Raw genomic sequence first — 19,416 nt, 5'->3', positions numbered from 1 at the left:
GATTGGTCTAAAGGGGTTATGGTGATGAGCTGAATTTTGTTTTCTCCAGGCATGCTGTGCATTACAGCCAAACGGGTTCATGTTGTCCTCTGTCCAGAGGACATTGTCGCAAAAGTGGTGTGCTTTGTTCATATGCTGTTCTGCAAATCCTAAACTGTGCTCAGAAGTCAAATAGAATTTTAGTGCTATTGCTACCCTTCCATAATAACTGAAAGTGTTCAGTAATGGACTCCTGTGCGTGCTTTATTGACCAGAGATTGTAGATTCCTGGATCTGGCTTTGATTTTGCAAGGGGTGAACGGAATGTTTCGTTCCGCCCGCAGCATTGGCGTAATCTTGTTCACTCCGCGTTACTCTTAAGTGCAGAGTTCTGGCCAAATTCCGCAAGTCACTGCGTGGCGGAATGTTTCTCCTGCTAGACTCTAAAAAAACAAAAAACACATGCTCGTGAGATTTGGCATCCCCAGGCGTAATTTTATAACAGGCGATGGCGGAGAGGCGGCCCTCTGGCGAGTAGGTAAAGTATTTTGTAGGGGCTGCTGAAACTTCATTAACACAAAACCACTTTTACACCTCACTGCAGCTTGTTTGGCTACCAATTTTTTTAGAGCTTTTAAGTGAATTGTAGTTTCATGCTAGTTATGCTCCATAACATATCTTTAAACCGCGACAACTTGCAAGGCTAGGGTTTTCTTAAACTTGTTCTATCACTAACCTGCTACATAAGTGTCCTACTTGACACACGGCTGACTGCTGCAAGTGGCGTATCTCCTACCCACCGTGCTCTTCGGCAGCATGGCTTTCGACCCCCATTGGTTGTTCTCTTCTAGCCCTCACGAGTTTAGAGGCCTCTAACTATTAACTCTGCCCCTGTCCCACTCTTTGTCCCCACCCCTCTGGTCTTTGGATGCCCTCCCTCGCCCTTCCCCTGCATTTCTCTACCTCTCCTATACTCTGCTCGCTCTTATTCCCTGTTCTCAGATCTCTTCATGATCTACTTGCACAACCTCTACCTTCATTGCTCTCCTTACCCAGTTCACTGGTTTTTGCACCCACTTAGCTCCAGCTCCCTTTCTTTGCAGCATCGATAGCTTACCCCTCACCCTCCCATTGCTCTCACCTCTGTCATTTCTCAGTGGAGAGGTGTGGTGCAGCGGCCAGGGCAGCTGACTTGGGAGCACAGGGTTCAAGGTTTGATCCGCGGCTCCGGTCTCAGCTCAGCACCATGTGACTCTGGGCAATAGCTCACCTAATTTCCACGACGGCCCCCAGTGCCTTGAGTCCCGTAAGGGTGATTAGTTCGCGCTTTACAAATACGGATTTACATAATTCTTCGGCTGCATTTATTTACCCCTCTACTTCCCACTTAACACTTCATTTGCTTCTGTCCTACTCTCAGACCCCCCCCCAGGATATAGCGGCATGGATTAGCAAATTTAGCGGCACAAAAATGGAAATTTAGCGGCACAAAAATGGAAATTTAGCGGCAATTTTGCGGCATTTTATTTGCCCATTTTTCCTACAACAAACACAGATATCTTAGTTTTTTTTAGTCATTTAACATGCAGCTATGTATATTTGGTTTATTTACAATGTAGACACTTTGTTTCCCTCAAAGCAAGACTGCCCGCAAGATCGTAGGCATCCACAACAGCTTCAACGCCACGACCGCCCCAACAAACACTGAGACCTCTGCCCCCACGACCACCACCAACCGCATACTCTCCTGGACCAACATCAACGACGACGACACCATCACGATCATGAACACCATCCACTCGGATCTCCGTCAGACCCATGCCCACACCACATCTTCAAGAAAGCCAGCACAGCCATCACACCCCATCTCCGGAAAGTCATCAACATCTCCTTCAAGACAGCAACCTTCCTGGAGAGCTGGAAGCACGCCGAGATCAACGCCTTACTCAAGAAACCCAAGGCGGACCCCAAGGACCTCAAGAACTTCCGGCCCATCTCCCTGCTCCCGTTCCCGGTAAAGGTCATCGAGAAGATCGTCAACAAACAACTGACCTGCTACCTCGAGGAGAACAGCATCCTTGACCCTTCCCAGTCTGGGTTCCGCAGCAACCACAGCACTGAAACTGCCCTCATCGTCGCCACCGATGACATCAGGACCCTACTAGACAACGGAGAAACAGCTTTGTATCCAGCTCCTGGAATTACTACAAATGTTTGGTTTCATAAATCCTCTATGCAAAGCTACCATATGAATACCTTTTACCTTTGAAAGGGGTGTTCAATGCAGAAATTGGTGTTTCTTCTTCAACTGTACCACTACGCCCTTCCTCCGGAGATCACCCACAGTTGATATGCCTATCGCATCCAATTTGTCAAATCCTTTACTATTTCTGAGTTGCCCAAGTCGTTGCGAATTCCAGAGAGGCGTAATTTTTGTGATGACCCCCCCGCCAACCCAACCTGGCATGTGCCTCATACCATATGTCAACTGTGTGTGCTGTTGGCCCAATCAGTAGTCTGGCTCCGTTCCTGGTATATAGCGCAGACATGACCCTTCCCTCTCCTAGCCCTTGCCTATCTGCCTGAAACACTAGGTCCGTCTGGAGTGCATGTATCCAGCAATTGACTACTTTTAATTGAGCTGCCCAATAGGACAACTGTATATTCGGGAGGGCAATACCGCCATCATACCAGCTCCTGACCAACTTATCCTAAGCTATACGTGCTGGTTTATTCCCCCTTAACAGACCGGAGACTTCTGTCGCTATTATTTTGAAGTAGCTCGGCGGAACTCTAAACGGGGTATTCTGCAAAACATACAAAAAGCGTGGGAGTGATATCATTTTAATAAGTGCTTCCTTACCCAGCAGTGTCAGTGGTAAATTGCGCCAGACCGTTAAGTCTCGTCGAAATCGTTCCATGGGGGGCCCAAGTTTTCTCCGAAAAAAGTCATCAGGCTTGGGTGTCACATAAATGCCTAAATACTTGAAGGCAGCCTCCGTGATCTGCAGCGGACAATCCCTCGGAAGCATCGGCTGTGGGCCATGCAGTATAAATAGTATCGATTTGGACCAATTAATGGTGTAACCAGACACCCAACCAAACATATCACAAATGTTCAATAGTACCAAAATGGACCGTCTGGGAGATGTTAGATATAACAAGCATCCTGAATTTTAACCCAGATACTCAACTATACTATACCTTAAGTCACGGTCTTGTCTGCAGTATTAAAGAGTTTGCATTATTTATTTTCATTGTAATTCAGAATATGTTGTTTTTCATCCTAAAAGTTTTAATCTTATTTCTATAGGGAAGATAATAAGCATCCCCTCTCACAACCGGCATGAACTTTGTCACAACTCTGGTTCCACATTTGAATAAAGTGCTCCTCCAATTAATCAGTTTTAAATGTTATGTCATGTAGGATACCCTGATTTAAAGTAACCAGGAACGACATAAGGAGTAAGTTTGACACATAGATACGCAGGAGCCAATCTGAATTTAAATGAAAAACATTAGGACTATCAGACCAACAACATCATTTCCTCTGCCACCTAAGTGGTGAAAGATACCGTGTTTAGATACACTTTGAAGGGATTCCACCATGTTCGTGTGGCATGAGTAGAGCTGTGGGCATGGAGAATGTACCCCCATTTTAAGTGCCTGTGATGTTGAGAGTGTTGTCCTCAGGATGTCAGGCGCACCTGTATGCCTGTTTCATCAAAGCTTCCTGACAATCTTGCATGACGCAAAATGGAGGCGCACTGGTTGTTCTAAATTTGTGGGCCTGTTCGTCAATATTTCAGGCAGAGAGAACCCGGCCTGATGACAGACTTGATGGAATTTGCTGATTTCTGTCAGAAGTCGTATTTCCACCCACCCTTAAATCATATGTTTAGTCATATGTTTAGTCATTACAGGGACCGAAAACGAAGCTGAGCCGCTATTATGAGAGTTTTGGTAATTGTAGAGCTCCTTATGGCAGGCTAAAGCAAGATCAAGGCTTGAGACGTGCCTCCATGAGATGAAGTAGTCAGAACAGCTTTCCTAAGGTAATATGGCCCAACGGACATATTTTGAAGGACGTTTTAGTGATGTAGTGTGGTAAATGAATCAAGATGGAAAAGACGCACAATCGTACCCTGTTGGGGAAGACCCCTGCGAATGGCACTAAAAGATGGGGACAATACAGAGCTAATTTAAGTTATTATTGTTCATCAGAAAAGGAGGGACTTACCAAGCAAGATGAAGAAAACTGCACTGATGTACAAGACCGCCACTCGCAGCACTCATGTCTGCATAACTTAAGACACAGAGGCACAGAGGGTGTCGCTATAGCAAAGAGGGGCTTGTTATCAAAGACAGGGCTCGGGGCATTTTGCTGCGTGTTTGCAGCTTCGTGGGCCGGCATAAGAGTTGTTCTCCAGTCACTATTTTTGAAACCGGTTGGCGCTTTGCATTTCAGCTCCATGCAAGGCGTTCGATAAAAATTGAGTTTCCCAAGGAAGAGGTAATCGGCCACTGTAATCAGACCCCCCAGCAGTGAAATTCATTCACACCATATAATTACCCTAGAATCACTTTAGACCGAGTTTTGCAGAGTTTGGCAGCCAGGAAGCAACTCTTTTATGGCTGCACGGCGACACCTAGTGACGTGTGTGCCACATGCTACCAATAAGAAGCCTTCATTACTTCCTTTCTTCAGGGAGACCCTTTTTAGCGGCCAAATCAGCAAATATCGCGGCCATCGCGCTAATCTGCCGATTTCGCGATTTTTTCGTGAATCGCGAAATGCTGGAGGGTCTGTACTCTCCATTGTACCAGTGATGGTCCTGTCCCCGTAGTCCCAGGCACACTGTGCTTCTGTAGCTCACTCTGCTTTGTGTGGCTTCCGTTTCCACTGCTCGGCCCCATGGACGGTCAGTCTGCTGATGTTCACTGTCTGCATACTTGCTTCAGTAAGAGCTACGCCCTTTAACATGGCTGTAACAAGATCTGGCTCGAAACAAAGGTGGCAGTCTCCAGGGGAGCTGGGAGTGGCATTGGTGCTCCCTTCGGTTGTAAATAAGGCTCCTGCTTTTCAGTTTTTATTTATTTTTACAGATAATTGCAAATCGAAAACAGTGTTTCCGGTCTATTTATTTTTACAAGCGGAAAAATGCAGAAAAGTGTGCTTTTTGTGGGTGACTCGCCATGCTGTTTTCGTGATTTCTAGGACAGCGGCTGAGCAGATAGACAGCATGGGAAGTTGAAAATAGGTTGAGATTTCCTTAAAAGCAGGTGTATGGTAACATATTTCTATTATGATGCTCATATTTACCTCAAGGTGTAGTGTTTTGCTATATTTGGCTGCTTAATTTGCTGAAACGCAACCAGCAGCAAAGTACGAGTGCATGTTTATCAAATAAATGTGGAAATATACCATTTTATGACTCCATATATTCACAAAATATGGATAAATGCCAATAAGATGGGGAAAAATTGAATATTGATTAATGCAGACTGAAATGTAATGAAACATAAAACTGGGAACCCTAGTTGTAAACCACTGGAGTTTCAGCGTACTCTGATACTTATTGCCTGAAACACTATTTTGTCGTCCCCATTCTCATTGAAAAACTCTTTGGCAGCACCGTACTGAAAAAGGGAGTAGTCTGAAAAACAAGCCTCCACCATGCTTTTAACACTGAACAAGAGAAATCTAATCCTTACATACAAGCTCCCATCCAGCCACATGTATCCTTTGTTTCAGCCGTTCACTCATCTGGCTAACTGCAATGTCGCCCTTCCTTTAACCATCAATACACTTGTCTGCCTGTCCATCCTTTTGCCTTTCTATCAGTGCTGGTTCCTTTGCTAAGGCGGAAGAGCGGCGCCCCACTGGTCGCGTTGAGCATTGGAAAATAACAGTTATCATATTTTTCTTTTCGGCTGCAGTCGGGTTGGGCAGGGTTGGCTCATGCGGAGCGAGCAGGAGTGGTTTGCACCCCCTCCCTAGGTGCGCAGGACCCTATGACTGGCCCTCTAGGGCAGGCCAAACAGTCATGTGCACTTGGCATGTTCTCCATTGGGCTGTGTTGCACAACCCCATGGAGAACATGCCCGGCCTCCCCAGGCACTGCCTGAGCGGCCAAACATGCCGCTCAGACCAATCACGATGCTGCTCCTGCAGCGTTGATTGGCCAGCAGAGTCTGAAAGCTTGGGTGCTTCTTCCAGTAGAGAAGACAGAGGCGTGAGGCGAGGAAGCTGCAAAGAAGGTAAGGTGGTTATTTATTTTCATCCCGTCCACCACCCCTGTTCACAGGCCCCCGCTGCTTTCTATCCAGCACCTATCCATCCCTCCCTCAGCCTATCTATTTACTCTCCCAGCATCTATTTATTGCCCATCTGTTCTATCATACTTTCAAATTCTTTTCATCCTTTCACCTATCCACGTATCAATCCTTCCACTTCTGCAGTTGTCTCCATCCTTTGACGTGTCCACACATTCATCATTTCACCTGTCATCCATGCATCCTTTCAATTATCATTTTTTTGCCTTTTCATTTGTCCTTCACTCCATTCGGGGTCCAAATTGCAGCAGGGCCATACCGGCAGCAAGCCACTTACCCGCAGCTTTCCTGGGTATTCTTGTGCCTCCGCCGCCGCAGGACACACGCGGCCGCCGAGTGGGGCGCTTCAAGGCCAACAAACTACAACTCCCAGCGTCCCCTGCTGGGCGGGGACGCCGACTGACTGCTGGGGCTCCCGTAGGGAGGCTGACAAAACCGAGCCCTTCCTCCGGTGGAGCGGGGGTCCAAATTGCAGCAGGGCCATACCGGCAGCAAGCCACTTACCCGCAGCTTTCCTGGGTATTCTTGTGCCTCCGCCGCCGCAGGACACACGCGGCCGCCGAGTGGGGCGCTTCAAGGCCAACAAACTACAACTCCCAGCGTCCCCTGCTGGGCGGGGACACCGACTGACTGCTGGGGCTCCCGTAGGGAGGCTGACAAAACCGAGCCCTTCCTCCGGTGGAGCGGGGGTCCAAATTGCAGCAGGGCCATACCGGCAGCAAGCCACTTACCCGCAGCTTTCCTGGGTATTCTTGTGCCTCCGCCGCCGCAGGACACACGCGGCCGCCGAGTGGGGCGCTTCAAGGCCAACAAACTACAACTCCCAGCGTCCCCTGCTGGGCGGGGACGCCGACTGACTGCTGGGGCTCCCGTAGGGAGGCTGACAAAACCGAGCCCTTCCTCCGGTGGAGCGGGGGTCCAAATTGCAGCAGGGCCATACCGGCAGCAAGCCACTTACCCGCAGCTTTCCTGGGTATTCTTGTGCCTCCGCCGCCGCAGGACACACGCGGCCGCCGAGTGGGGCGCTTCAAGGCCAACAAACTACAACTCCCAGCGTCCCCTGCTGGGCGGGGACGCCGACTGACTGCTGGGGCTCCCGTAGGGAGGCTGACAAAACCGAGCCCTTCCTCCGGTGGAGCGGGGGTCCAAATTGCAGCAGGGCCATACCGGCAGCAAGCCACTTACCCGCAGCTTTCCTGGGTATTCTTGTGCCTCCGCCGCCGCAGGACACACGCGGCCGCCGAGTGGGGCGCTTCAAGGCCAACAAACTACAACTCCCAGCGTCCCCTGCTGGGCGGGGACGCCGACTGACTGCTGGGGCTCCCGTAGGGAGGCTGACAAAACCGAGCCCTTCCTCCGGTGGAGCGGGGGTCCAAATTGCAGCAGGGCCATACCGGCAGCAAGCCACTTACCCGCAGCTTTCCTGGGTATTCTTGTGCCTCCGCCGCCGCAGGACACACGCGGCCGCCGAGTGGGGCGCTTCAAGGCCAACAAACTACAACTCCCAGCGTCCCCTGCTGGGCGGGGACGCCGACTGACTGCTGGGGCTCCCGTAGGGAGGCTGACAAAACCGAGCCCTTCCTCCCGCGTCGCGGGACGCGCGCGGGCGACACCGGGCGGAGCCCGGGCAGAGGGCGGGCCGTCTGTGGCCGTCCGGGGACGACGAGGGACGGGACGGGCCACCCCCCTTGGCCTGCACGTCTATGATACTACATATAGGTACTGTACTCTGGCCATAGGGATTTTGTCTAGGGCAGTGGAGCCCTAGAAAGTTACTCGCTAGCTTGCAGGAGGATTGGCAGAAACCAACGCCGATCATTGTTGTGGCAATAAGGAAGGAGACTCAGGGGAATGATGTCCACTCACCCCAACACACGCTCGACTGGGATTAAGTCTTCGAAGAGAATAACCCCCAAGTCAACAAGGGGGGAAATAAAGGAGGTAGTCCAAGCAAAGGGGAACAAACCTACAGCAATTGACCTTATGCTAAAAAAAGTTACAGGGGAAATTGAACGAATGGAACGGAGCTTATCCTCTTCGCCCAATCTTAATACCATCACTCAAACACCCCCTAGAGACGCTTCTCTGATTAATAGCTTAAACGCTCAGGGCAGTGTGTCACAAACAAACTATGATACAGGGGATGTCCCTTGTGCTCAAATCTCAGGGCTAGAATCCCCTGAACTTATTGACACGGCCCCTCGGAAAGGAAGGAAGCGAGTGGGAAGGAATAAGGGTCAGCAGAGGCAGAGGAAAGCACCCCCAAGATCCAATTCCCCAATAAGCCCCCAAGAATATAACTCATTAGAAATTAATTCCCGAGTGGATACTATTCCCCCAGGGTGGATTGAGCAAGTAGTAACAGATATATTAAAAAACAGTTAGAATCCTTTATTGCGGCACAACTAAAACCCATTACAAGCAAAGTAGATAAATTATTGTGTGAGTTCTCCAAACAATCCAAGGCATTAGAACACGCACTTGTAAAAACTCCCACTGACCAACCACAACCGACGGAGGAAACTACAAATGATAAGGCAAATGCAAAGAGGGCCCTAAATAACAACTGTGTTAGCCATGTTCAACAGGCTATAGTTCAGATACATGAGGCCCCTAACTCTGTCCAAAACCCCAAAGGGGGTAAAAATGATAATTCTAGAGGGAGACAAAATCATGGTGCGAATAACACTCAGAGGGAGAAACCTCCCATACAACCACTAATGCAATGGAGACAAGATGAGCGCCCGCAGAGAGAAGGGAATCATAATCACTGTTCTACAGACTCTGATCCCTTTGACAACACAAATACTCAGGCACCACACTTAGATTTACCTCCCGAGGCGAATCCCTTTGTAGTAATCTTTGCAGGGGTTCCCGAAAATAGGCCTAACGAAAGAGAAACACACCCACAATTGCTTTCAAAAATCTCCAAATGGCTGAACATCCATAGACCCTTAAATAGCGGGGAAAGAGGATAGTTTCTAAGCGTTAGAAGGGTAAATTGGGTTGGGGGGAGAAAGAAAGATATTAGAGGAGACTGTATAGTCGCAAACTTCACGGACACTAGCCTGGTAGAGTACATCTTAAAGAATTCCAATATGAACCAAACCAGCACGATTCGTGCTCTCCCACTTGGATACTTTTATCCAAGGACACGAAATAATAATCGTGTGGAGGATGAGGGAGGATGGACGCTGGTCAGATCACAGCGTACATATAGACCTAGACTAGCAAGTCACCTCGAACAGCTCTATGCCCAGCGTGATTACCCTCAATGGAGAAACAGATATGCCCCATTTCAATCTTTAGAGGACATAGATTGACTCATTTCCTCTACACCCACTAAAAAGAACTTTACAGGAAGCTCGGCCAGTAGTAGCTATCTTGGCCCACAAGTAGGGACTATAGGGGGGAGTGAGGAGATTATATTAACTAGGGGACTAGACTCACCCCAGCCCCAGAGGGAAAAGGTAAAAACAACTAAAGTGGATTTATCATCAGATGGGGTGGTGAGAGTAACTGAAACCCATAAGGCAAGAGACACAGGAAAGCGGGAGGGTCTGACCATTCTATCTTGGAACGTTGCGGGGCTGGAAGCCAAATTAAAAAACAAGGAATGGCTAGAATTCATTAAATGTTTTCATTTGATAGCGCTGCAGGAAACATGGGCAAGAGACTCGGGCCCATGTCAACTGGAGGGCTACAAATGTTTTTTTAAACCCGCACAGGGCACAAACTCGGGAAGAGCAAAGGGAGGCTTAGTTTTATATGCAGACTTGGACCTGAAAGGTTCCTGGTCATATACCGATCACCCCTCAGATAATTTACAAGCAGTTAGACTTACCCATCAGGGGGAGTGTCTACTGTTTGTGAATTTCTATAACTCTGGTCCGGTGGAGGGAAATCACCCAATCTTAGACCAGCTGGAGAGCTGCCTATCTGAGGAACTAGATCAAAGGACGACGGGGATTGAACCAACTGTCCTGTTAATGGGGGATTTTAATTGCCACCTATGCCCCAAATTATTCCCCTTAACTCCCGATTGGTCAGCTTGCCCCCTAGAAAAGGGCCCCCACTTCTCACACACTAAAGAGGGCATATTAATGAAGTTACTAGACAACTTTGCCCTCACTAAGGTCATGGATCTAGCCGCTTATAAGGCAGGCGAATCCCCAATACCAACATTTAAGGGTAAAGGCGGGGGTTCTATAATAGATTACGTTATGATATCCACCTGGGCTAGGGAAAGGATCATAAATACCAGGACAGAGTGGAGTCCCTTTAGCGACCACAACCCTATTATAATAGAAATTAAAGGGAATGATTTTATTAAAAAAGTACCAGGGGTGATTCAACAAGCAGAAATCGAACCAATAGACCGAGGGAGACGCCTAAGGTGGTCAGTGATTAATCCCCAAGATTTTTATGTCAAATTTGTTAGTGAAGGGAAAGATCACATAGAGACCTGTCTAGATGTTACAATAGAGGGCAGAGGAGTAGTAGAGGCATTTGAATCCTTAACTAAAATCACGGAGAAACTTTTGTCTACCAAGAAGCCCGTAAACCTGCAATCCACGCCCAGATGGTTTGATGCCAACTGCTCTAAAGCGCTAAGAGACTTAAAACAGAGCCTGAAAATGACACCAAGGGACAAAAATGAAATCATTCGCTGTAGACTGAACTATAAAACTCAGCTTAAGATCAGAAAAAGCACCCTCCAAAAGGAAATTTGGGCAGACTTAAGGGAGGCGGGTGAAAACAAGGACTTCACCCAGTTTTGGAAAATTATAAATAAACCATGCTTTCATGATTCAAGCTCGCCAGTCATCAGCTCGAACATTCTGCCGGAACAATGGATTGCCCATTTTAAATCCCTTTACAACCAGCAGGATGTTGACATTGGTGACGGAATATGGAGGGGGCCAAGGGCGGAAAAATTTGAATTATCCCTGGATGAAGTTCTTAAAGCAATCCTAGGGTTAACACGAAATAAAGCCCCGGGCCCAGATGGAACCCCCCCGGACCTATATCTTAGCAATACGGACCTTTGGGCCCCAATGATAACGAGAGTATTGAATGCAGCTATCAAAACGGGCCTGCCGAGATCATGGTCCACTGCGGTGATTGTCCTGATCTACAAGAAAGGCTGCAGGGACAGCCCGCAGTGTTATAGACCAATCTCGCTTATCGACGTCTCTGCCAAGGTACTGGGGAGGGCACTTCTCAACCGTTTATTGGATTGGACTGACACCCATAATATCTTGGTGGACACTCAGTATGGGTTCAGAAAGGGGAGATCAACCACCGACCAGTGCATCAACCTGTACCTGCTCACTGCTAAGTATACGAAGGCATCTGAAGGCACCATGTATATGGGGTTCATGGACTTAGCAGCGGCGTTTGACAATGTAAACAGAGCTAAATTATGGTCGATTATGTCCAATCTGGGAATTGACCCGGATCTTATCAACATCCTGAGGGAACTTCACTGGAACACCACTGCCAGGGTCCGCTACAGCGCGGGGGGGGTGAGTACCGATCCCTTCCTGTGCTCGGGCGGGGTCAGGCAGGGGTGTATCCTGGCACCTTTTCTGTTTTCCCTCTATATAAACGGCCTGGAGAGTGACCTTATAGCATTGGGAACTGATTGCCCAAAGGTGGGCTCACGTCATCTGCCAGTACTTTTGTACGCCGATGACGCCGTCCTCCTAGCTCGGACGGCGGTCGGCCTGCAGCTCCTAATCAAGGGTTTCGCAGATTTCATGATGAAATTGGACTTATCTGTTAACATGACAAAATCCTTCATCATGATAGTGGGGAAGAAACCTCAGAAGAAATTTGTTTTTAAACTGGGGGATCATGTTTTGGATAGTGTTAAAACATTCCCATATCTGGGTCTTTTATTCGACGAGAAGCTAAAGTTCGCCCCGCTGATAGAGGAGAGGGCGAGGAGACTCGTCTCAGCTAATGGAGCCATATTAAATTTTGCTCGCCGAATGGGAAGGTGGTCCCCAGAGCAGGTGTTGACTTTGTACAGATCAGTCAGCACCTCAAAGACTATTTACGGATCTGAAGTCTGGGGTTTCAGAGATGCTCAACTAATCCAAAGTGAGGAAGAGAAATTTTTTAAAAAGTTGTTAAAGCTTCCGTTGAGCACCTCCGCTGCAGTAATACATAATGAGCTGGGAATAACATACATAGCGGACTCGATTAGAATGAGGCCTATACTGGCCTGGATTAAAATTTGGTTAAATCCCAACGCGGAACTATCCAGACAGATTATCCAGGATTGTTTGACGAAAGAAAAATGCCACCAAATTCCCTGGCTAAAATACATTAAAGACACTCTGGGGGAAATAGATGAACAAAGATTATTTTTGGACCCATCCCTGGTGGATATATACACTAGTCATTCGGTACAAGGGCAATTGCTGGACAAATTTAGCGGCAGGAGGAGGGAGCTAGATTCTATTAAATCCTCGGTAGTAGCTCACTCGCTAGTGTCAAACCAAGTTGGCATGGAACCTTACCTCTTTTTATTACATAGTCAGCACGAGAGGTTTTTAATGACTCGTTTTAGGCTTAATTTGTTGCACCACAAGTTAGCTCATCCATTAGGGTTTACTGCAACAATTGAGCAGAAGGGTGCCTGCGGCTGCGACAATAGGTCTCCGCAGGACACCCTTCATTTTGTATTATTGTGTCCTTTTTTTTTTTAAAATACCTCGTCAAAGATTTTTAGTAGGGATTCTAAAAGACTCTAAAATAATCCATGCCAAATCTGCCTTATTGTTTTTGCAAAGAGCCACTGAAACGCGAACCCTATGTGCCATTATAAGCTTTCTTAAAACTGCTTTTAAATTGAGAAATACTAGGGGCTGTTGAAATTGGCAGGTTAGGGAGATTTCTATTATGTGATTCGGGGCCTTTGTATGTTATCTGCACCTTGGTTCTATTACTCTCAAAAACTCTTCTTTTTTAAATGTGATGCCACTTTTCCCTTTTTAATGATAGGTTGTTGAGACAGTTTGTAACCATGTATTTTATTGTGATGTATTTTCATGATGGTTTTTAACCTTCGAAATAAATAAACAAACTGAAACTGAAACATTCGCCCATCTTTTATATCATTCCTTCCTCCATAGCCATCTTTTCTCCATTTCATTTTCTTAGTTGCATTTACGTCGTTTGTCTAGTTATCCTTTTATACTTGCAGTCCCTCAGTTTTTATGTAATATTTCCTGAACTAGTTCATTACCTTTTGTCTGCAGAGAAGGCTCTTGGGTTAATCCTTCTGACCCGAGGTAGCAACCCCTGCTTTAGATATATGGCGGATTATGCTACTGATAAACATTTAAACACTCTGCAGTGTTTCATTTTATTAGGCATTCTCAGCGTTGTCAAAAAATGCCTTTTTTGTGAATCTAGCCAGGTGCCTTATTCAGCCCATTGGTCCTTCGCAGTTGATGCCCTCTTGTTGGCATTCATTGCACCCAAGCTCCGTGCAGCCTTCTCTGCAGGTGGGTCATTGAGCTGGAGTTGTGGACACATTCGAACTTGCAGGGTTTTTGTGCCTTGTCCCTAACGAGGTTAGCTCTGTGGCCGGATAGGGGTGGCGGGCCCTCTCCTGGTGAGTCTGCAGTGTGCACCCTACACCCGCTGACGGATCCTTCGGTCAGTTGTGCTCCGAAGCTGCTTTCATCTCCAGCTCCTCGTAGAACCTCTAGTTGTCAAGTAGAGCAGGTATTTAGGTGGCACTTCTAGATCGCTTTGGATTCTGTATGGGGACTGGAGAGGCCCATATTATGTATGGCGTTTACGCACTAGGTATTAATGCCAAGATATACTAAGCCCACATGTTGCCATGTCGGGTAGCGTAAAGATGGGACTCAGGATGATCAACAGACGCTGGGGCCTTCCTGCGTCGTTGATGGGATGTGCGTGATGCAGGAATGAATGTATACAAGATGGGCGTTGGCAGCAAGTCCTAGTGCACCAGTAAGGAGGCAGCGTGGCTGCTGGCACATCACTGAGCGCTGCATCTCTCCGCCCCGTCATGGGGCGCGGCTTAGTACACCCATGACGTACAGTGACTAAGTGCTACACGTTCTCGCATCTTCGTACCTGGTAGATGCCCGTGCTGACCGTGCTCCATTTTACCACCTATGGGCATTGCCATCTAAGGGAGGACTCGCCGTGTGCCGAGCTCGAAAGAGCGTCGTGTACTGACCGGGGCCGGCCTGGGCCGGGCTCCCAGTCGGAGCCTTGGCTGGAGGGGTTCACTGCGCTGCGGGCCGCGCTCGGGGCTGGCTTCGGATGGCACCGCCGGGGCTGGGGCGGCGTCCGCTGGCAGCGCGTCCTGTCCTGTGCCCAGCATCTGGCAGTGAAAGCACGCCGCCCTGGGTATTGCGCAAGATGGAGGCTCTGCCGAGGCGCTTCTGGAAATGGAGGGCGGTGCTCCTCCCGCCTGGATCCGGGCCTCTGCCCCCACCGTAAGGACGCTTGTTGGCAGAAAACAAACGCAGCAGGAAACTTGCGGTGACCGAGCACGACCCCTGCCAGCCTGCGCGGCGGCGAAGCCCGCACCCCACGTGCGGTGAAGCGTGCAGATCAGTGGCAGCTTCCTCGTGTGCCACAGTGCCAGCCTGCAGCAACCCTGCTTCGTGCCGACCGCTGCCCTCGGACTTACCGGCCAGAGATGAAGGCTTCTGGGGTTCGAGCCATCTTTAGGGTTTACTGGCAGACGTGGCGCTAAAAGCAGTGACGGCTCGGTTTGGCTCGACATTGCCTTCGTCCATAGACTCGGAGCTGCAGGGACTCCTGGCTTTAAGGTGCAGTCTTTGCCTTATCTAAGGGTCATCTTATTACCGTCCATAAGGGTCGGTTCTTTAGGATTCAAAGTAGTGATTGGCAGATCTCCGCTTTAGGCGACTGGATGTAGCGGACTCTGCACTCCTTACCGAGACCTCTGGGCCTGTCTCACCGTACCTGTTGCATGCTGCAGCAAGGTTTGCAAGCACCGTGTCCCACGTGTGCACAGTTTTTAATCGCATTGGGACGCGTATGTATGTATATATTTATACATACAATCAAGACTGTCTTTAATTCCAGAGACACCTGGTCACCCTCACACAGGCTACTTACTATCTATTCGTGGTCTTGTATCCCTCTGGGAATGAAGTCACGTCTGTAGATTTTAGCTATGGCGTGACATCATACCTTTTTGCAGTACCTATTACCAGTTTTGTGCTACACAGGTGCATTTGGCTATGCAGAGGAGTATTTGTATTCTTCCCATGCAGTGCTATTGCAGTGCATGAAGTAATATTTTACTTTTCAAAAGTATGCTGAATCCTCACATTTAAATACCGTAGATGTATATACAATATTCTTGCTCTAGTAAGCTGGACCAAGAAGACCCTCCATACATCCTTCCTCTTCTAGGCTGTTGAAAATCTCCAAAATGGACCTGCAGTGTGGCTAAAAAGCTACTCCCTATCGGGTTCTTATTCAATTCACGTCACCAAGCTTAAGATGGTGGTGTTTACTAACGGCTCCTGGAGGGCTGACTGACCATGGTCCCGCTTTCTCTTAAGGTTGTCAGTTTCCCTTTTGTAGCTCCTTCAACTTAGGAAAAATGTAAACTGCACAACTACCACAGGTGAAGCTTGCAGAATGTATTTATTTTTAGCAAGATAGAAAATCAGATCGGTGGATTATCAATAGCACCCATTGCATGCAGGTCTTGGCAATAAACAGCCTCCTGGAAATCGAGTGGGAACGTGATTTCAGAAGCACCTCTGAGAATTGAGCTCGTCAGATTATTTCAGAGGTGTCGTAACCGTTCCCAAGGATTTTAAGAAATTCTTGTGATAATTTGAAGTATGGCACCCTAAATGTTTGCTCAGCCATAACACCTTAAATGGTGGTATTGCATGATCTAATCTATCCAGACGATCAAAACTATTGAAAGGAGACTTCTGACTTCATCGGTTTGGGACAGGTCTGGTTCATGATCCTGTTACTACCGTATCTTAAAGTACTCTGATGGTAGACTGGCACTAGGGTTCATGGCCCTGCCTTAACCCTCATTTGCTTCCTGTATTATGCCCAAGTCCATGGCTCTGGCGCAGCTTTTCATGCGGCTGGCCTACGCAGGTTCTGTGGTCCCAATCTGTCTTCTTGACTGCAGACCCTGTATTTCTCCAGTATTGGGGTGTCTTTCATAGATTCACTGCAGACCCTGTATTTCTCCAGTATTGGGGTGTCTTTCATAGATTCACATGCCTGAAGCATTCCCCGTCGTCTGAGTGGGAGTCCCACTCCGACGACGGGGAATGATTCAGGCATGTGAATCTATGAAAGACACCAATACTGGAGAACCACAGATTACAGGTAAGTAACTATTCTTCTTTCCCCAGTTACTTTGCCATTAAATCTCCCGTATTTGATTACTCTTAGACTGAGAGCTGTCCCTCAAGTGAGAACTCGTATGCGAGATCACGCAGGCAGCGGAGCAGAGGTATGCTTTGAATTACAGGCTTCATTCAGTCCAGGATGACCGATTGAGCAGCAGCATCATGACTGGGTTGAGTTTGGGCTTCTTAGCAGAGGCCATTAATGTTCTACTAGTAGCATTGGATAGAACTGTCATGTTACAATGGTAGGGGCCCCCAACATGTAGGCTTTGTACAGAGTTGTGTAGGCCTCTTTTCCGGTTGCACATCTGGCACCATCAGCAGTATAATTCTAAATGACCTGTTCAGGATTCTGTACATGATGCGTACACTTTAAAGAAACCCATTATGTGTAACTGAAGAGCAGTAATTGCAAGTGCTTTTTCTACTCCGAAATCATCACAGCCTCAATCTTGAACCTCCTTTTTATTTTGCTACTTGTAGGTCTATTTTTGTCACTGCTTTTATCCACTGGGTGTAGTTGGTTATGTGGTCTTAACCTACCTGAAGCAATGATCTTAACACACTATTTCTTTCTCAGGTCTTCGTATCAATGGGGAGCTGGTAACTGCCTACCCGCAGGTGGTGGTGGTCCGTGTTCCAACACCGTGGGTGCAGAATGATAGTGACATCACTGTCCTTCGACATTTGGAGAAGATGGGCTGTCGGTTGATGAACAGGCCTCAAGCCATCCTTAACTGTATCAACAAGTTTTGGACTTTCCAGGAGCTGGCAGGGCACGGCGTGCCTCTCCCAGATACATTCTCTTATGGTAAGCTGAAAAATGTCCAATCATACACTCAGAATTGGGTGCAGTCAAGGGATGTCTGAATGGCGGCACAGAGATGCACTAGGGAAGTAGAATAACCTAAAGGATGATGCTGCAGTGTAGTGGCATAACTGTGTGTTCGAGGCATATGAGCTGGAGATCATATGCTTTAGCATAGATAGCCATCTGGTGTTGGGTCCAAATGTTTGCACTTTGTTTTGTTAGAAGTCTTTGCAGTCATGAGGTAGGTGACTCCTTTAAGTGATAGTGCGCATTGGCCTCAACTCCATCCCCCACTTTTTTTTTTCCACCACAAGGTTCAGATCTGTATTCCTGCGCTCTGTATAGTTTTCGAACTCCTTCGTGCAATCCTCTACCCTCGATAGTATTGTCTATCGATCGTGGTTTCCCATTCGACGCGCATCGTACAAATCGTGAAAACCTCAGATCAGGAACTTAAAAGCTGGCCGTCTGGCCTACCTGTGCCGAACACGCTAGCAGTTGATGGAACGGACTCCATTCAAGCTATGTCCCCAGTATTGTGCTAAGTTCCCATGCACCAACTTGCATATGGTCTGCAACTTCTGCTTATCCCCAGAACACGAAGAAAAATCCTGCGAAGCGTGTCGATCATTCCGATCGGACAAGACCATCTGTGATCGTCTGGCTCATTGCCACAAGATGCAATGTGACAGCGGCTCTATATAGGACCTCTTTGGCGAAGATCTAGAATACCACCGTCCAGCCAAAGAACCTCCATGTCTCCGTGTCCGAAGCAGACTCCATGGAGGAAGACCTGTACATCACTCCAGGTCAACATACTGAGTACAGATCCCCATGTGCCCACTCAACCTAAGGTTCCGGTATCACCATCTCCTTTAGGCTCGGGTCGACACGGAGGAAAGTTTCAGATGCCCCGTCCTTCAGCCCGGCTATGACACACACAAGCCTTCTATTTGACACACAAACACTTTCGACATCAACACATAAGGAGAAATGTGCCAGTTCCCACACCATCGGCACCGAAGACCCCTTCAACACCAAAGGCATCAGAGCTGAAGTCCTCGAAACCAAAAGCTTCGGATCTGAAATCATCCAAGCATAAAGCCTGAGAGCTGAAACCTAAAGGCTTGGAGCAGACACCCCCTGCGCCGAAAAGTTCGGGGCCTTAACAGCCCAATCCGAAAGCTTCAGACCTTAAACTGTCTAAAAAGCATTCCGATTCCAAATCTTCGCCACCTAGAGACACTGGGCCCAGATCTTCGATGCCAAAATCAATTTCTAAAGAGAAAGCTACTCCTTCCAAGGAGCCTCCATCCAAAGACATCTTTGGATCCAAAACAAAAAAACTCAGTATTTACCCAAAAACTGGAAACCTTCTGGTCACTCAACAAAAAACGGAAGCTGTATCTGAGGACTCCCCTATACCGCTGGTGAAAAGACATGTGCACTAACCCTTCTCCCCCTTCCATACCTCACTCTCCTCCTAATCCCAATTTACTAATTACACCCTCCAATTCACCTGACCCTCAGGGTGAAGATGATGGGTATGGTGGTGAGGATGATCAGGACATCCCACAAGATCTGGACGTACCACAGGACATTGATCCCTGGGAAGTTAATGAGGATCCAGATCAAAATAATGACCCCGACCTGTCCCTCCAGACCTCCTCCACCTAACAATAACATTGGTCTTGAGCAGTTTATTAACAGGGCTGCTCAATTTCATGGGGTGGAGCTACACTCGGACCCTCTAGAAGAGTATGTCCTTGTGGAGACATTCACAAGATCTAATACGTTAGCAATGCTCAAGGGCTTGCTAAAAGACCAAGTATTCAAAGACTCAGAGCCAGAATACTAACTCCTAGAGTGGAT

General features: G+C 47.9%; 1 protein-coding gene across 1 annotated transcript in view; it reads left to right on the top strand.

The window, feature by feature from the left end:
- The window catches only part of RIMKLB (ribosomal modification protein rimK like family member B), a 48,398-nt gene that overhangs the window by 12,478 nt on the left and 16,504 nt on the right, over positions 1-19,416 (top strand). Inside the window, exon 3 of the mRNA XM_078651441.1 lies at positions 17,314-17,544. Coding sequence (XP_078507567.1) covers positions 17,314-17,544 — 231 coding nt within the window. The remainder of the gene's footprint in view (positions 1-17,313; positions 17,545-19,416) is intronic.

This window comes from Lissotriton helveticus, chromosome 7 (genome assembly GCF_964261635.1).
Source record: "Lissotriton helveticus chromosome 7, aLisHel1.1, whole genome shotgun sequence".
Classification (NCBI taxonomy): Eukaryota; Metazoa; Chordata; class Amphibia; order Caudata; family Salamandridae; genus Lissotriton; species Lissotriton helveticus.
The sequence above is the reverse complement of the archived record's forward strand: the minus strand, read 5'-3'. Positions and strand labels throughout refer to the sequence as shown.